Consider the following 17,747-nt stretch of genomic DNA (forward strand, 5'->3'; position numbering starts at 1 on the left):
AAATATCAAAACTTGATCCAAAGTCCAAGAAGTGCATCTTTCTAGGCTACAAGAAAGGTGTCAAAGGATATAAGTTTTAGGATCCGAATGCAAAGAAAGTGGTGATCAATAGAGATGCAGTCTTTGATGAACAATTCATGTTGCAGCAACACCAAGACAAGGTGCCAGAAAATAGTTCCAGTTCATATACATTGCAGATGGATTTAGAACAACATCCACTAGTAGTTGAGAGAGTTGAAAGTTCAACTCCAACATCTGGTGGTTCTAATACAGTTGATTTGCAAAATTATAATCTAGCCAGAGACAGAGAAATATGCATCGATGTAAAGCCTCCAAGCAGATTGGGTTTTGAAGACATGGTCTCCTTTGCACTTCTCATTAATAGTGATGATCCAGCTACCTTCCAAGGAGCTATCACTAGCCAGGAGAAAGGGAAATGGATGGGTGCAATGGTTAAGGAGATGGAGTCTTTGTAGAAAAATCATACATGGGAGTTAGTTCAGCTTCTTGAGGGAAAGAAGGCTATTAGGTACAAGTGGGTGTACAAATGGAAATCAGCAGTATCATAAAAAGTAGGGGAAGAGTTCAAGGCTCGATTGGTAGCAAAGGGTTTTTCACAGCAAAAGGGGAAAGATTATGATGAATTTTTTTCTCTTGTAGTTAGGCATACTTCGATCAGGGCAGTACTTGCATTAGTAGCTATTTAGGATTTGTATTTACAGCAGATGGATGTTAAAACTGCTTTTTTGCATGGTAATCTAGAGGAGTAGATTTACATGCAGCAGCCAGAAGCGTTCGCTCAACTGGACATGAGCATCTGGTTTGCAGGTTACAGAAATCATTGTATAGGTTGAAATAGTCTCCAAGACAATGGTACAAGCGGTTCGACTCCTACATAATTCAGATTGGTTACAAGCGATGTGAATATGATTGTTGTGTCTATGTTAAGAGCCTTGATGATGGTTCTTTTATTTTTCTGTTACTGTATGTTGATGATCTATTAATTGCTGTAAAGAATATGCATGATGTTTTTGGTCTGAAAGCTCTGTTGAGCCAGGAATTTGATATGAAAGACTTGGGTGCTGTAAAGAAAATTCTTGGAATGAAGATTCACAGAGATAAAGGCTCAAGAAAACTGTGGTTACTATGTTGAGAAAGTGTTAGAGAGATTTGGGATAAGCAAAGCAGAGCCAGTGAGCACTCCATTGGCAAATCATTTTAAGCTTTCTTTAGAATAGTGTCCTAAGACAAATAGGAAAATTGAAGACATGGCAAAGGTTCGATATGCTAGTGCAGTTGGCTGCTTGATGTATGCAATGGTATGTACTCACCCTGACTTGGCTCATGCTGTTAGTCAAGTTTGTAAATACATGTCTAAACCAGGTAGGCGACATTAGGAAGCAGCCAAGTGGATTTTTAGGTATCTGAAGGATACTATAGGGCATGGAATTATTTTCGGTAGTCAGCAGGATGATCCTTTAGTTGTAGGGTATGTGGATTCAAACTATGCTGGTGATTTGGATGATAGAAGATCTACGACTAGGTATGTTTCTACTCTTGGTGGAGGGCCTATATGTTGGAAATAAACAGTTCAATCCATTGTGGCATTATCTACAACTGAAGCTGAGTACATGGCAGTAGCTGAAGCTGCTAAAGAAGCTTTATGGCTTACTGGCTAATAAAAGAACTGGGTGTTCAGCAAGGTGGAGTTCAGTTCCATTGTGATAGTCAAAGTGCTATTCATTTAGCTAAGAACCAGGTGTACCATGCTAGAACTAAGCATATTGACGTAAGGTATCACAAGATTAGAGAGTTGATTGCATCTGGTGAGATATTGTTGCAGAAGGTTCATACTAGTGAGAATGCAACTGATATGTTGATTAAGCCGGTTACTACCTACAAGTTCATGCATTGCTTGGACTTGTTGAATATTTATAGCTGCTAGACGAGCATGGTAGCTCAACCCACTTTGGCGTGTGAGAAACTTCATGGTTTCATCTCTTAAAAGGCTTGATATTCGCTAAGATGGAGATTTGTTAGGTATGGCTACGGTACGGTACAAAGTATTTTTGTAATGGTGCCAAGGGTTATATATGTTTTATATTTATAACCTAGTTAGGGTATCAATAATATAATACAACCGCTCATCGCTCTCGATGACGTAGATACATTGCCGAACCTCGTTAAATTCTTGTGTTCTTATTTTTCTTGATTGTTTGTTCATATTCCTGTGACTATTAGCCTTATTTCTCAACAGTTCTAGCTTATGATTTTCTAATTTAAACATCCTGAATCATCCCGTACAATTCCCAACCATCGATTTTCTGACAGATTCCGATTGCCGTGAAATTGATGTCATTAGAAGCTTGTGATGCATAGGCTTTGAATATATCCTCTGATCATCAAAAGCTCAATGGAACTGGCTAGAAAGTTCAAAAATCTGAGCTGCCCCTTCTAGCTTTCTTTTGCTGGATCTCTTTTTTCCGACCACCATTATCGCTGCTACTACCCCGAAAATGAAGCTCACACTCAAAAGAATTAATCGCCACCAGAAAAAGCTGTTGGCGCTGCCGGAAACGCCATGAACAATGTTGAAGAGCTACTGTCCTTCTTGCCGTTTTCTGTTGCCCACGCCGCTGGAGCTGCTGCCGTCGCTTCCACCAACTCGTCGTTGACAACTACTTCTCCGGCCAGCTTCACCGACTCAGGCAGCCTTCTCCCAACTTCTGCCATTAATGGCAACTCTACCTCCATGTCTTTCCTCTTCTTCTTCGTCATTTTCTCTTTCTTTCTTTTTCTTCGCATAACAGCATTTAGTCCTCTAATTTTGTTTTTTACTTAACAACCATTTATCCCTGAAAATATCAGCTAAACCCTCAAACTTAATATTATCTTTTCATCTTGATCCCTAATCCTTTAATTTTAGGCTAAATTACAAATTGAAAAAAATACAAAATTACTATTTTGACCTCACTTTTAAAATGAAGATTACCTTGATGCCCCTACTGACACATTCATTTACAAAAATGCCATCAAGTCTATTTTCTCACTTAAACCTCATATTAATCAATTATATCTTTAGCCCCTATGAGAATATAATACTTAATTAATAATATCACATATGTTAATATTTAATTTATTTTTCTTATAAATAATGTAGTAGACTGTATCTAACTAAAAATCTCTCTACAAATGCCCAGAATTAACAAAAAAACCAACAATCACTATATATAAGCCCATAACTGGTAACAGATATATATATATATATGTTATTTTTTTTTATGAAAATGCATAAGTGTTTGAATTTTCTAATTTTATTTTATTGAGTGTCTGAATATCTATTTTATTCTATTAAGTTCTTGTATTTTTTTTAGAGAAAACTTCACCATTTATCTATTTTCTTAAAATAATTACAACAATATTTCTGTTTTTTAATCTTTTCAAAATTACCCATTGTTATTTTCAAAATTATTCATTCTTCATCTTTTTTATCTTCTTTAGTGGGTGTTTGGTCAAATAGCAACATCAAATGTTATTGTGACTCATCCAAGAGTTTTTGAAGGTGGGGAGTTTATGTCCCACATCATATTTGGTAAAGGAGATCGGGAGGTGGCTGAATTGACGATGGAAATAAGAGAAGAATAAAATTTAAATTTTTGCGTAGCTGATTCATCAGATCTATGCCATTTCTATTGAAAAAAAAAGTTGGTGATGTTGAGAAAACCCTATGGTCGGAATTTGGGAGGCTAAGGTGGCTGGAAAATGAAGAAAAGAAGAGAAAGACATGGCTACATGAGAGAGAAAATCAGAGAGAAAATAAGAGAGTTGTATACAAAGTCAAAAATGATTTTTCTGTATAAAGTGAAAGTTAGTTTCAAATATTTTGCAGATACCTAACGTATATCATGTTTTAGTAAATGTATATCTTTTGATGTTAAACCTTTTCTAAGTTGCATTCTGTTTCATTTGAAAAAATTTCAAATTTCTAAAATATATTATTATTTGACAAACATATACCTTTTGTTGTTTAATTTTTTTTTTAAGTTTGCATTATATTTCATTTGAAAAAGATTAAGATACCTAATATACACTTTAATGTATTTTTTTGTAGAACATATACCTTTTAATTTTACTTTTTCTTTTCATATTATAAATATTTCATATTGTTTTTAGCTTTTTAAAATACTTACAAATACTGTAGTTTTTGACTAAATTATTTATTTAAAATTTAATATTGAAAGAAATTAGTATTTCATATCATTAGTATTTAAAATACACATAACTAAAAGTCAACATGTATTTTATTTAGTGTATGTTAAAAGTAAACACTATATATACTTTCTTTTTAACATATATTTTTTTTCACATTGTAGCATTGTCCTTTTTCATATTTGATATTCTCAATATATCTCTAAATTCTTAAATAAATAAGATACATTTTATATTATTTATTTATTTATTCATTACTAATAACACAGCATCAAATAAAATGCAACAATATTTTATAAAATTAATATATTTCAAATTTTGTATTTATCAAAAGTATAGCAAACATATTTTTTTTTCAAAGTAGTGTATATCCAACATATATTTTTTTTATCTTGTTGGAATTTTTTTCTTTTTTCAAATTTGATATTGAAAACACATCTCTAAAGCGTTAAATTAGTAAAATAATTCTTAGATTTATGTTTATTCACCTATGGTATCTTAAAATCAACCGGAATGCAATAATAATTTCATAAAAATTAATTAATTTCACATTGTTGAATCTATATTTTTTTTTTGAAAATTCAAAGTTTTCTTTTTTTAATATTTGTTTGTTGACAATGGCTTTTTTTTTTATGTTGAATCACTTCTGAAATCAATCTTATTGGTTAGTTTCTTTTGTTAATCGATATTTACAAATTGTTTTTGGTATTTAATCTTAGAATCTTCTATTTTTTACTTAGCTTTGTATGTTTTTGTATGTGTTCTTGATTTTCTTTGAAAAAAGTAAGACGGAGTATTTTTGTAAATAAAATTATGTGTTAGGATCGGATTTTTTGCATGTATTTTTTGTAACTATTTGATGTGTTTGGCATTTATGAAAAAGTTTCTTTTCTTTACTTGATTTAAAGAACTTTTATATATATTTCACGATATTTTTATTTATTTTATTGAGTTCTTGTATTTTTATTCTTACTATCATTAAGACCTATTGAATCCTAATTAAAAAAAAAAAAACATAAGAGCTTAATAAAATAAAACAAAAAGTAAGAGGCTCAAAATAATGAAATTAATAAGTTTAAGGGCTCAAAAATACAATTTTACCTTACATATATCACTAATAGCAGTTCCTTCTAGACTGCATAGATAGTAATGGTGGATTATTTCCTAATCTAACAGTTGAAATATTCAAAATCAACATCCCTAAAAGAAAGATGCTACTGCCACGCATAGATGGAACGTGGAGCAACTTCTCAAAACCACCCAAAAAGAAAGAAAAATAAAATAATACAAAGCCAAATCTAGTGCAATCGAAACTCTTCTTTCTTTTCTTTATTTCCTTTCTTCTTCTTTTTTTTTTTTTTTTTTTTTTTCTTCCTTTCTCTTCTATATAATCCTTCAAAATCATTTCTTGGCATGGATAACAAATGTGGAAGAACAAGTACTGCTTGGTTTATTTTCTTGTTGATCAATGTATCCCTGCAAATTCTGTCAGTTGTCGGAGATGGAGGACAGCACGTTGCCCAAAACATGCAAGAGAAGCCACCTCTTGTAAAGATGGCAATGGACACACTTACTACATTGAAGAAATCCCATAAAAGTTCTTGGGACAAACTTAAAGCCATGATTCATGGCTTCCAGTTGCAGTTTTTTCCTCCAAATTTAGAGTATGAACAACAACCATCCTTTTCTTCATTTGTTTATCTTCTGGGTATCCACTTTTTTGGTTTTTAAGATCTAGAGTAAGAACATTCAGTCTTTCTTATTTCTGTATCAGTTTTAGAGGTCAAGATCAAGAAGTGGATGGCGCTGGAGGAAGGATGAAGGAAGCGGCTGAGAAAAGCTTAGAAGTTGGCAAAGTAACAGCTGAGGAATCTGCTAAGTCGGCCGCTAAAGTTGTAGGAGAAGCGGTGCACAAGGTCAAGGATAAAATATCAAATGATGAGGAGTCTCATCAACATGATGAGCTTTAAGCAAATCTTTTCGTGAAATTTGCACTTAGGGTTTTCTTCGAAACTAGAAAATGATGTTCCACATAGAACTGATCATGCATAGTTTTGTTGTTTCAGTTTAGTTTCTTTGGTGATCGAAAGCTTGTTGCTTTGCTTATGAATGTAAGCGGTTGATCTACGGTATTATCTCAATGAAATGATAATATTTTATTTTTTTCATATCAGTTTCTTAATTTTAAAAAATAAAACTGGAAAATAAAAATAAATTTAATATTATTATTTTATTAAATAAGTTTTTTAATGACGTGGTAAATCAGGACCATTGGTACTCGTAGAAATTGCACTATAGTATGTTATTAATGCATCTAACATCTATCTAATTCAAATTCACCCTTAGCTATTCTTATTTGTCCTTGTCTTTCTGAGATTAGTACTATTCACATGGCCTACCCGAACTTTAGTCATTTTTTTCATAGCTATTCTAATTTTAAAATGCATCGGATCGCCCTATCATAAATATGTTTTATTATAAATTTATTCAGACTTGATTTAGTGTGTACCACAAATGATACGGTTTGTCTATGTGGTCTAAGCCTTGGCGAGTTGGCATGATATTTTATTAATGCGATATTTGGTTAAAACCTATAAAGAAAATTTATTGTATATAAAAAAAATAAAAATTGATAAAATTGAAAAAGATATTTTCATACAATAGAATATATTAATTTATTAATATGAAATTCATTTAAAAATTCTATTTGTTTTGTTAAAATTTAGTTTAAATATAATCAATTCCACACAAATTTAATTATGTAGAATTCTCAATTAACTTTCACTTAATTTCAAAGCATATAAATCTTAATTTGTAAATAAATTTTATATATATAATGAATTGTAACCAAATAAAATGTAACTTTCTCAAATTTAATATCTTATTAATCCTGAACTTTAAGTAATTTTCATATATGTTTTGAGCTTAAAATGTATCAACTCAAATTTATACATTTAATTTAACAAAAGAATGAATTTTACAAAACATTTATACAAAGACACAGAATAAACAAAAGTTAAATAAGTGATTAATATAGATATTTAAATGGTAATTATTTTAATTTTCATCTAAGAATTTATTCAAATCGTGTCCTTAACCATTACATTAAAATCAAAATCTATTAAATCAAAGTTAAATTTCAGCATATATATTTGCAGTCAGGTTTTTTCTTTCAACATTTAGCAACATCTAAAACAAGTGTTTCAAAACGAAAAATATAGCAAAGTGATGCATGCCCAAAGAGTCCTGTAGTATTCTTGCTGATCAATAATTAAAATAAGTGATAATTATAAATTTAGTATTTTAATTTTTTAATTTTTTTTATTTTAGTGTTTGAATTATTTTTTTATTCAATTAAGTGTCTAAACCTGCTAAATTCATTTATACTATAGTGTCTCTTACATGTTTTATAGGTTAATCATTTATTTTATTTTACATAAAAAATTACTTAAATATCCTTATTTATTCTTACTTATAATTTTTTAATCTTTTTCTATTTTCATATCAAATCTTCTTTTAGCACTAAAAGAAATGTTGAATTAAGTTCTTTTAATTTTTATTCATTTTTTTAAAAAGAATTTTACTCATCATCTCTTAATTTCTAAAAATTATTTTTTTAGAACATTTAATACGTTTCTTTTTCTCCTCTTATTATGTTGAGGTGAAAATATATTTTATTTGTATTATTTAAGGTAAATGCACGAAAATAAAAAAATAAGTAAATGAATTTAATTTTTTTTAATTTTTATTTGAATGAATGAGAAAAATAAAATATTTTTAATTTTTTTTAATCTTTTAAGAAATAAATGAATTTAAATAAATAGTGTTCAAGATAAAAATAAGAAAAATAATATTATTTTAGAAAAAGATATTTAAGGTAATTTACTATCCATAATAAGTCAAATAAGTACTTTAACCTGTAAAACCAATTAGAGATACTATATTAAATATTTTTAACAAGTTCAAACACTTAATTAAACAAAAAAATAGTCCAGATAATAAAATAGAGAAAACGAAAAAGTTAAAACACCGAATTTGTAATTTTCCCATAAAATAATTTAACAGATTAGTATAAAACAAACTAGAAATTAGTATGAAATAATATAAGTACCAGTAATCAAGAAAAATCGAAAAGCTTTGTTCCCCAAAGAAACATATTAAAAGGTTACTTTTCTCTTTTAAAAGAAAACTAGTTTTCTTTTCTGCACATGATATGCACGTCAATATTCATAATTGGAATTATTATTGTTGACACGATGAACAATAAAATAATTTATTAAATTTGAAATAAAAATTAAAAACTTTAATTGCTACCAAATGGACGTACCTTTTCTTGATTCAGCCTTTTCTTCCTTCGCTAGTGAATCACTTTTTTTAGTGGATTGAGGTGTTTACTGTTTGGATCTAATAGTACTCAATTCTAATCTTAATTTACTTAATTACATATTTGATGTTTTAATTAAAATTACCTAATTTAAATAGAAATATAGAATAAATACTTCTATCATATTAAAAAAATAATTAATGCTAGCTAAACTCTTTGTTTTAATTTTAAAAATAATTTTAAGTGATTAATATAAATACAAAAATTAAAGTAGTAATTAATATTTTAAAAGAATAATCTTAAATAAGAGTATGATTGGTTCAAGCATGTGCTATAATATAAGTTTTACGTTTTATGTTTTTTGAAGTTCTAAAATTAAGTTAATGATTAAAAATCCTAATTCCTCTAGAATTAGATTGGTACAAATAAACTACTAATACTATTCATTACTAAATTAATTAATAACTATTCCCCCATCTCTTAGGAAATTCTCTCCTTGGACAAATTCCCCGTCTCATTTGGAGCGGAAAACGAATCGAAATAAGTAGTAAAGAAAATACTAAAGATTCAAGCCATAGTATATACTCTTTCATATCTATGGCACAACCCAATCCATAACTAAATTAATTTAATTAATTAAAAAATTAAAGAAGCCCTATTAATAAATTTATATGTTTGTTTACCCTTCTGCAAATTCTTTTAATATATAATAGGAGTAGAAGCCGACCTTGATCTTCTACGTTAATTTGGTACTGCTTTCACGACCCATACAAAAACAATAAATGTCGAGTCAACAGATGCTTGCGCAATAGGAGAGGTTAGAAAATAGAAACATATATACAAAGTTATACATTTAATTACCACTTTGTGAAAACTCATTTGGTATCAATATCTATGACTCGGATTGGTTACTCACTACATGAAAAGGTTTATTTTCTCTCATACTATAAGAACCTCATTTAGGTTCTAACCTCAAGAGATAACTTCAGATAGACAGTTTTTGTGTGGCGTAAGCCTTCCAAAAGATAACAGAGGCTTGCAAAACAATTTTATCATCTATGAAGATGGTTCCTTCTTGTGTGAGCATACATGAACAAAAATAATTGCAGAGTTTATCTTTCCATCTTTCAGTGTATACGTTGTCCGCACCGCACCGCACCGCACGATGCGCGCGTGTGCATCGGGGCGCATTCAAATACTGTAGTTGGGAAATTTTTTAAGATTGTTGAAAACCAGTGAAAGGAAACTAGGGGAGGCAAATGGCTCAGCTTAAGCCATTTCGACATGGCTACTAGCAATGAAAGCACAAGCAGCAGCCTAACATAAAGCTAAAGTTTCTAAACTCTGAAAGAATAAGTTGCCCTTGAAATTTCATAATCTTTTAATTTCTATTGTCCGTCTACATGCCCCCTGCTAGAGTGTGATTTCATAATTCCTTTCACTATGATGTGTTCTGAAGAAAATTCGTCAATTTTCAAACATTTTCAAGGACTGAAACACTAATATTACAATGCAAAAGGAATCAGAAGATAAAGAAAAATGAAGAGGGCAGCTACGTACTGCCACCACGGACATCCATTTAAGCTCAATAATTACAATTGGTTGGTTCCAATCAATTGAACTGAAGGGATGGTAGTCCAGTCTATGTAACCAAAGGGGAGAGAGCAGAAAACCTAGTAAAATATATAAACTCTTAAGGGGGTTAAACCCGTAAAGAAATCTTCAACCAAAATGTCATGCTCGAACAGGAGCTACTAGTTTATGATCTCTGTTTAGATTAGCGTTTACTTTGAAATTAAAAAAAAAAAAAAAAAAAAAAAAAAGAGATCTTGACATTCAATTAAATTCCAGGAGTAGAGAGCTAAAAAGATTATTTTTACCATTAAAGCTGCAGAATCGCTCTTATCCCTAATCATAAAAGCAGTAAACCAGATAGGAACTAAATTCTTCCTATCAACATATGTTCTTCAGTTTCATGTTTCCAGGCCAGGCATGAAATAATAATATTAGTATTATTCATCATGTAACAGATCGGGCTTCTATTTAAATTGGAAGAAGACAGAATTTGTTTGAAATTACTTGTGTATTTCAAGTTGAACAATCAATCAAATATACATGTAATATGTGACTAACTGTAACCTAAAACCCCTTGCAGCCACAAATGGAAAAGAATTAATGGATCTGTTTACAAATGAAATAGAAAGGAAAGAATACAAATATCATATGACAGCTTACCCAGGGCAGGCGTGCATTTAGTAAGGCAGCAGTCTGATGCAGAGATCATCAAACATTAATGTCCAAGCGCTTTGATCTTGCAGTGTTGCTCAATTCTTGGGCGTCACTAAGAGAAAATCTCGGGAAGCTGTAATTCTCAGTTACTGAAACAGGTTGTTGAGGATAGAGTGTTGGAGGTGGCGTCAGATTTCGTTGAGCTGGCAGGGGAGGAAGCATGTTGTATTTGTATGGATCACCAGTTAAACTGCAATCATCAAGATATTTCTCATGTCTCAAAAATTAAATATAATGATTTTTAGGATGTGAAAAAGTATGCATAAGATTAATGAGGGTAGCAGTGTATAATGACAATGCAAAATATGATCAAGTTAACAACAGAAGCACTATAACTCTTTTCTTTTATTCCATCAAACAAATGGGAAAGATTTCAGTCCAATCCTATACCCTCCTAAGTTACAAACTCCAAGTCAGCAAACACATTATCAAGAGAAGTCCAGAAGGCAGATGTTCTGCGTCATATACCGTTTACTTTTGTAAAACTGATCATCGTCACTTGAATTTTCATCTAAACGCTGGACAGATCTTTGAGCAGGAGAAACAGTCCATGGACTTGGTGCAGTCAACTCATCAGAAAAATATCTTCTCCTGATCAACTAAAACAAAGCGGTCCAACCAAAATCAGAAAATCCAGCACAAACAACATTAGGACAATCAATATACTATATGTGAATACAGACCATACGAAAAAACTTTAACAAAGCTTCCTTGTCATATCTTGCTTCTTTGGCCGCCTGTTCAAATAAAATAGAAAGATCAGGATGCAGGTTCAACAGTTATATGGGATTGGTTGACTACTGATTTATTAGCTCATACTCAACATAGCAGATAAAAGTTATTGCTCCAATATCATCAGCCAGATTTAATTTTCTTCTACATACAGAAGATCTCTGCTCATTCTCAAAATTTCAACAAGTTGGTTCGAAGTAAGTTGCTTGTTACTGCTAATAGGTTAAATAAAAACAGGCTAAATAGCGAGTCCCTACTATATGGATTTATATTTTACTGAAACAATGCTGCACCCTTTTCCAGAAACATACTCCAAATATAAAATACAAATAAAAACCAACAGAAAATAGAAAATAAAAAAGAGGAAGAGTTGAAAAGCATTTCATCAGAGGAAACTTGTGACACATGCAAAACGTGATATCTTTATTTTATGCAGCAAACCACTTCTAACATTTCCAAACTCTACCCACCGACCATCAACAACTAATTAGATTTTGGAGAACATTCAGAAGCCAAGCAAAGAGCATATACCACACAAACTGTTTCTTTTGATAAAAATATCAAAGAGCGACTATCTTCAAAAAAAACAAGAGGTAAAAATTGAAAAGCGGAAACAAGTGATATAGAACTATATCCTAAACCTTTGGAAAAAGTGGAGAAATATAAGGTCATCCTTATCTTCTATACACTTTCAAATGAGCAACCATTTCTTTTTAGCCAGAAAGAACCATGTAATGCAATATGGGGGTTCCCACACGTCCCACATGTGATCTTCCCTTCCACATTACAATATAAATTTTCAGTCAACTGTATAACTGTTCTAGAAAAGACCAACTCAATCCCCTAATTAAGAGAACACCAAAGTCCAGAATTCTCCATAATGGAACAAAAGAGAATTGTTCTTGCATCCTGAATATACATACAAGAGGAACGAAGCCAACCTACAATCCCTCACCAGTAGATTTTCCAACATGATAAATCCCTGTGCAACATTCCACCCACATTGCCATGTTAATCCATGCAGACAAAATACCAACCATAAACAATCTTCCACAAAAACAGTTACCACTGGCATTGCCAAATTTCTTGCAATAGAATCCAAGAAGCCATTATTTCATGTTTTCAGTATTATACTGGATTCTTATTTTTAGGAAAAGTTACGAAAAAACACCTTGACGTTTGACCTCAAGAAACATTTTGGAACCTGTTCTTACAAATTAGCATATATTATCCCTGAGATTTATTATAGCATACATTTTAGTTCTTGATTATAATTACATACTTGTAACATTTAAATCCTTAAAATTTCAAATTTAATTGTATGATAGATCTTGAAATCTCTAATTTAATTGCACTTTAGTCTTTGAATTGTTAATCTCTGTCCCTCAAATTATATATTTGTCACTGAATGTAGTATAAGGACTAAATTTGATGATTCTAAAATAGTAGGGACTAAAGAGTTTTCGAGGTCATACCTCAAGGGAGTTTATTCTTACTTTTATAAACCTACATGTAAAGAAAGGCCATAAGCACATGGTTAGCCAAAAAATTAGTTTCCCCATTGTGCATAGCATTTTCAAGCTCATCTATCCAAATTCCAATATCCCCTGTTCTTCTAAGAATTGGGAATCATACTATGGTCCAGCCAGTTGCATCGGTCAAAACCATCTTGGTTTTTTATATTTTGATGATTGACTCCACAAACTTATGCACTCTCAACATTCAGGAGTTCCTTAATATAAATTACTTCCATTTTTACCATATGAAAGTTGTCGTAGCATGTAATAAGAAGAAAAAGAATAACCAAGAGAACAACTTCCTAATAAGGTAAAACATAGAGACAAACTGCAACCTAATACATATCCTACAATAAAAAGTTTACTAGGCTTTTACCCAACCATCCCTCACTATAGTCCAAATTACGAGTCCCTGATGTCAATTAGATTTTACTTCATCACAATTCAGAAAATATATAAATAATAAATCTTGAATAACTAATTTTCTTATTCCATGCTGAAAAGGGATCCTACATCAAGAATCTATCCTAGTACAGATATAACATAATAACCTTCTATAAGCCACCATAACTCTATGAACGTAGACTAATGAGAACTGAGATAAATGGATCCCATGCCAATTTGGATATAAAGTTCAGAGAAGAAATTCAGATAAAAGGAGATAAGATAGGAGAAAACATGAGAATTTACAAACTACATGTTCATATGTAGGAGCAAGAAATGTGGACGTAATATTGCTACGCAAAAGGTGAGAGAAGAGTGATAAAGAATGCAAGATGGTTAAGGAATGAGTTGCATACACCAACAAAAGTACCATTCTGAAAGATAAAATAAACATGAGTGGCAAAACTAAGATGGGGTTGAATGAAGTAGTAAAACAGTAATACAAGATTTAGCAGCATTAAATCTCTCTGCTGATATAGCCTCAAAAATATTAGAATGGCATAAAATGATCCAAAATAACCACCCAACAAAAAACTGCATTTGTTATTTAATTGAGTTGAGTTAAGCAAATACTCATAAACAACATCAGCCTCTCCATAGTCTTCACTTGACCAAGATATGGGGACAATAAGCAAAGCAAACATAATGAAGGAAAAACAGTAAAGAGATTTGAACAATTGCCCTAGAAATGAGCACTTTTTACTCTACAGAAAAGAGCACCTCAGCAGGCGAGTTGGTAAAGTCAACAGGAGGAAACACTTTAAAATCATCAGAAAAATGATAAAAATGTCTCATGAAGAAACCTCATGGTGCCTTACTTGAAATCATATTCATATCCAATAGATTAGTTGTATATCATTCAGGTATTGAAACAAAAACACACACATTCAACCAAAGAAAAACAAAACAAGTTCCCTAAATGCTTACTGCAATAAGGCCTCCGCCGCCAGGAAAACTTTCAGTCAATGGAAGTTCCTCACTGGATGGAAGCAAACCCTGTTTTTCGACCCATTGGCGAGCTACATCAACAAGATTGCCACTGCTTCCTCTTGTTCCCTCTTTTGCTGCAACATCAGCTTTGTTACCTATTACAATATAAGGGACTGGAATACCGCATGGGCCACCAGAACCAAGAGGAGCTGAAAAAGTCCCAGTTGCAGCAATCTCTGATGCCCATTTCTGCAAGCTTGTTTTTGTCCTTCTCTGGGAGAGATCATGGACAAAAATAACCCCTGACAAAGTTTAAAATGAATTTGTAAGTGATAAGAGTAGATGGCAGATCTTGCAAAGCGTATGAGTATCACGATGCATCTTATGAGAAACAGAGTTGAGGAATTAAAATATCCGTGACCATTTTGACAAAATGAAAAGCTTCAATGAAAAGAAATGCATAATTTTACTTCCAATTAGCAGAATCGACCAAAAATTATATAGGATCATCAAATTTATCATACTTGAAGACATAGAAAAAATTCTAAATCCTATCTCCTCAATGTTGGCAAGTTCTCAACGAAAAACACTGATTAAGTTAGAACGTAAACAAAATTGCCAAACTGAAGAGACTTGCATGACAAAAATAGGATGTCTGATAGCATATATTTCGATGCAAAAGAGGATAACTATAGAACAAATTAAATCTGGTGAATGATTAAAAGTTTAAAGTTTATTTGTACTTATTGCACTATGATATATAGTTGGAGAGAAGAAAATTTGGCATTCACCATTGATCTGGGAGTAGAATAGAGAACGGCAATCTTTGTATCGTTCATGTCCTGACACATCCCAAAGTTCAACAAAGAAATCTCTCTCGGCATCACCTTTAAGGCTGCTTGAAGAGCTACCAGAATTGCCATAAGTAACATGCTGCACAGAAATAACATTAAGGACTGAGTGAAGACTTGAACTCCTAAATGTACCCCAATTACCCTCAAGTAACAAATACATGTTGAAACTTACCTTCACACCAACTGTACATCCAATTGTCTGGGGAGGGTGAGCAGTGGAAGAACCTTTGACAATAAGATGAACAAGAGAAGTTTTCCCGACACCTAAAGAAAGATTAAGATTAAAAAGTGACGTTCGATGTCAAATATAGGAGACATGAGAGGGAAAAAGAAGGAAATGACTTTTATATGGACAAGTATAAGCAACAAACAAGACTACATATAATCAGCATTGCTGCAATCAAGCTTGCACATCAAGATTGTAGAAGATTTCTGAGACTTACAGCACATATTACTTAACAAAATTAAGCCATTGAGAAATTGAAAAAATAAGGCATTACAACAATGCAAAAGACCAGCTTTTACTTTGATTCTTAGATAAACTAATGCTCTACCTTAACTTTCCTCAGATCTCAAATCCAATTAATGACACTACGAGTCTTCTCCCTCAATGATGTAATAGGGTTTCAACTCGAAACCCCACAAATTTCCTTATCTATTTAGGACTATTTCCACTGTCAATTATCTACTGCATCTGAGTGAATTTTACACTTATGAATGAATCACATGGAATAAAATCAATGATGGCAAATGAGACTTTCAGTCCAGTAGTGGTGCATGCATGAAAACTCTACAACGTCACCTTCCAATTCCCACATAGTTACTTCAGTAATATACTAGTATCCTTCCATATTTATAAGTTTGTCACAAGTAACTCATTCCACAAGCAATAATAAACATTACAAATACAAACAGAGAAATAACAAACTAAAAGGAAGGAACCAAAACCCAAAGAAATCATAGGGATTAAAAGAATACATGCTGAACAAGTTAAAGAAAAAAGGAAAATCAAAAGTTAAAATACCTGAATCGCCAGCAACAAGAACTCGAACCTGACCACATGGAGGCCCGCCATTCTGGTCCTTGTTCTCTCTCTCACGGTCCCTCCAGAACATTTCTTTTCCAGAAACCGGTAACCAAAACTTAACTCCAAATACAATCAGCAAAACGCACCACACAAAGCAGTAGCTTTATACTTGTACACCAATCAAGTCCCATCAAAACCACTCAATCTAATTGAAAACAACAGATTCTCCAAAAGGGTACTCCATAATTCAATCCAACATCCTTATCATATCAAAATTCACGCAAGATCTAAGCTCACGTCGAATAGCATGTCTAAATGGAATAAACTCAAATCAAATACCCAATTACAGTAACAGATCTAGTAACAAAATTCTTTAAATGAGGTATAACAAAATATCGAACTAACAAGTGGGCGTGTCTTGATATTCGCTATAGAGCTCACTAGAGAAAGAATAAGAGATCTGTAACTATGGATATTAAGTACGGCTATCTCTTGAATTATACTGTTCTACAAAGTAATCTATGAATGTACCGCTTTACAAACTATTTCTGAAAATGAACGGAAATAGCAATTTGAAAATGAGATTTATGATTTCTCTCAACAAAGAACATGAGATTTATGCTTATATATATGGCAACGGGAGAATTAGCAAATTTGTTAAAAAGTTTGCAATTAATGATTATTGTTATCAGATAAGTAATTCTATTTTATATAGTTATCAAATTTACAAGTAAATATGTGATTTTTATAAAAATAATTATCTTTTAATCAAAGATAAGTTAATAGGTATTGTTTAGTAAGAAAATAATAATTCATTATTTATGGATAATTGAATACTAGCTATTTAAAATGTATTATTTTTTAATGAAGTGTAACAACAAAATAAAATTGCATTTTACTACATAATAATAAGAATAATTTATTTTTATTTCAGATAATTAATATTAATATGCTACTTTTAAGATAAACATCATTTTCTAATTAAACAATAAGTTATTAACTATGTAAAGATGCATTTAAATAATTATTAAGATTTTAATTATCTAAAAAATTAGAAAGTAAACTCTATTTTTCAAATAAGGAGTAATTGTCAAAAATAAATTACAATTATAATATAAAATTTTATTACGCATTGTGAAATTTTCTAATGAGTTCATATAATAATCAAGTTTCACATTAGTATATATAAAAGTATTGAATGAAGACTTGCAAATTTATTTAAGCACACATTATTAAACTCTTACTAGATGTTTATTTAAAGTTTTGTTAAAACCTAAAAGATATATAATTTTAGGTGTATTAACAATTATATTCAATACTTCTAATTTTGGCATAAAATTGTAAGTTTTTTGACAATTTTAGCCAAAAATTTTCTTGATTAAAGTGGACTAATAATAGTTTGTTTATGGGTATATGGCATA

General features: G+C 31.2%; 2 protein-coding genes across 2 annotated transcripts; one reads left to right on the forward strand and one right to left on the reverse strand.

Annotated features, from left to right (window-relative positions):
• The first annotated feature begins 5,368 nt into the window (after window positions 1-5,368).
• On the forward strand, window positions 5,369-6,377 carry LOC8276123. The gene is made up of 2 exons (XM_002533571.4): window positions 5,369-5,873; window positions 5,984-6,377. The coding sequence occupies exons 1-2, from the start codon at window positions 5,623-5,625 to the stop codon at window positions 6,177-6,179; spliced, it is 447 nt and encodes a 148-aa protein (XP_002533617.2). The 5' UTR covers window positions 5,369-5,622; the 3' UTR covers window positions 6,180-6,377.
• Window positions 6,378-10,597: 4,220 nt separating this feature from the next.
• On the reverse strand, window positions 10,598-16,981 carry LOC8276122 (small GTPase LIP1). The gene is made up of 7 exons (XM_002533572.4): window positions 16,324-16,981; window positions 15,472-15,563; window positions 15,237-15,378; window positions 14,443-14,747; window positions 11,506-11,559; window positions 11,291-11,421; window positions 10,598-11,012 (listed from the first exon to the last, which is right to left on the reverse strand). The coding sequence occupies exons 1-7, from the start codon at window positions 16,412-16,414 to the stop codon at window positions 10,817-10,819; spliced, it is 1,011 nt and encodes a 336-aa protein (XP_002533618.1). The 5' UTR covers window positions 16,415-16,981; the 3' UTR covers window positions 10,598-10,816.
• Window positions 16,982-17,747: the final 766 nt, after the last annotated feature.

The sequence above is a fragment of the Ricinus communis genome, chromosome 7 (assembly GCF_019578655.1).
Source record: "Ricinus communis isolate WT05 ecotype wild-type chromosome 7, ASM1957865v1, whole genome shotgun sequence".
NCBI classification, from domain to species: Eukaryota; Viridiplantae; Streptophyta; class Magnoliopsida; order Malpighiales; family Euphorbiaceae; genus Ricinus; species Ricinus communis.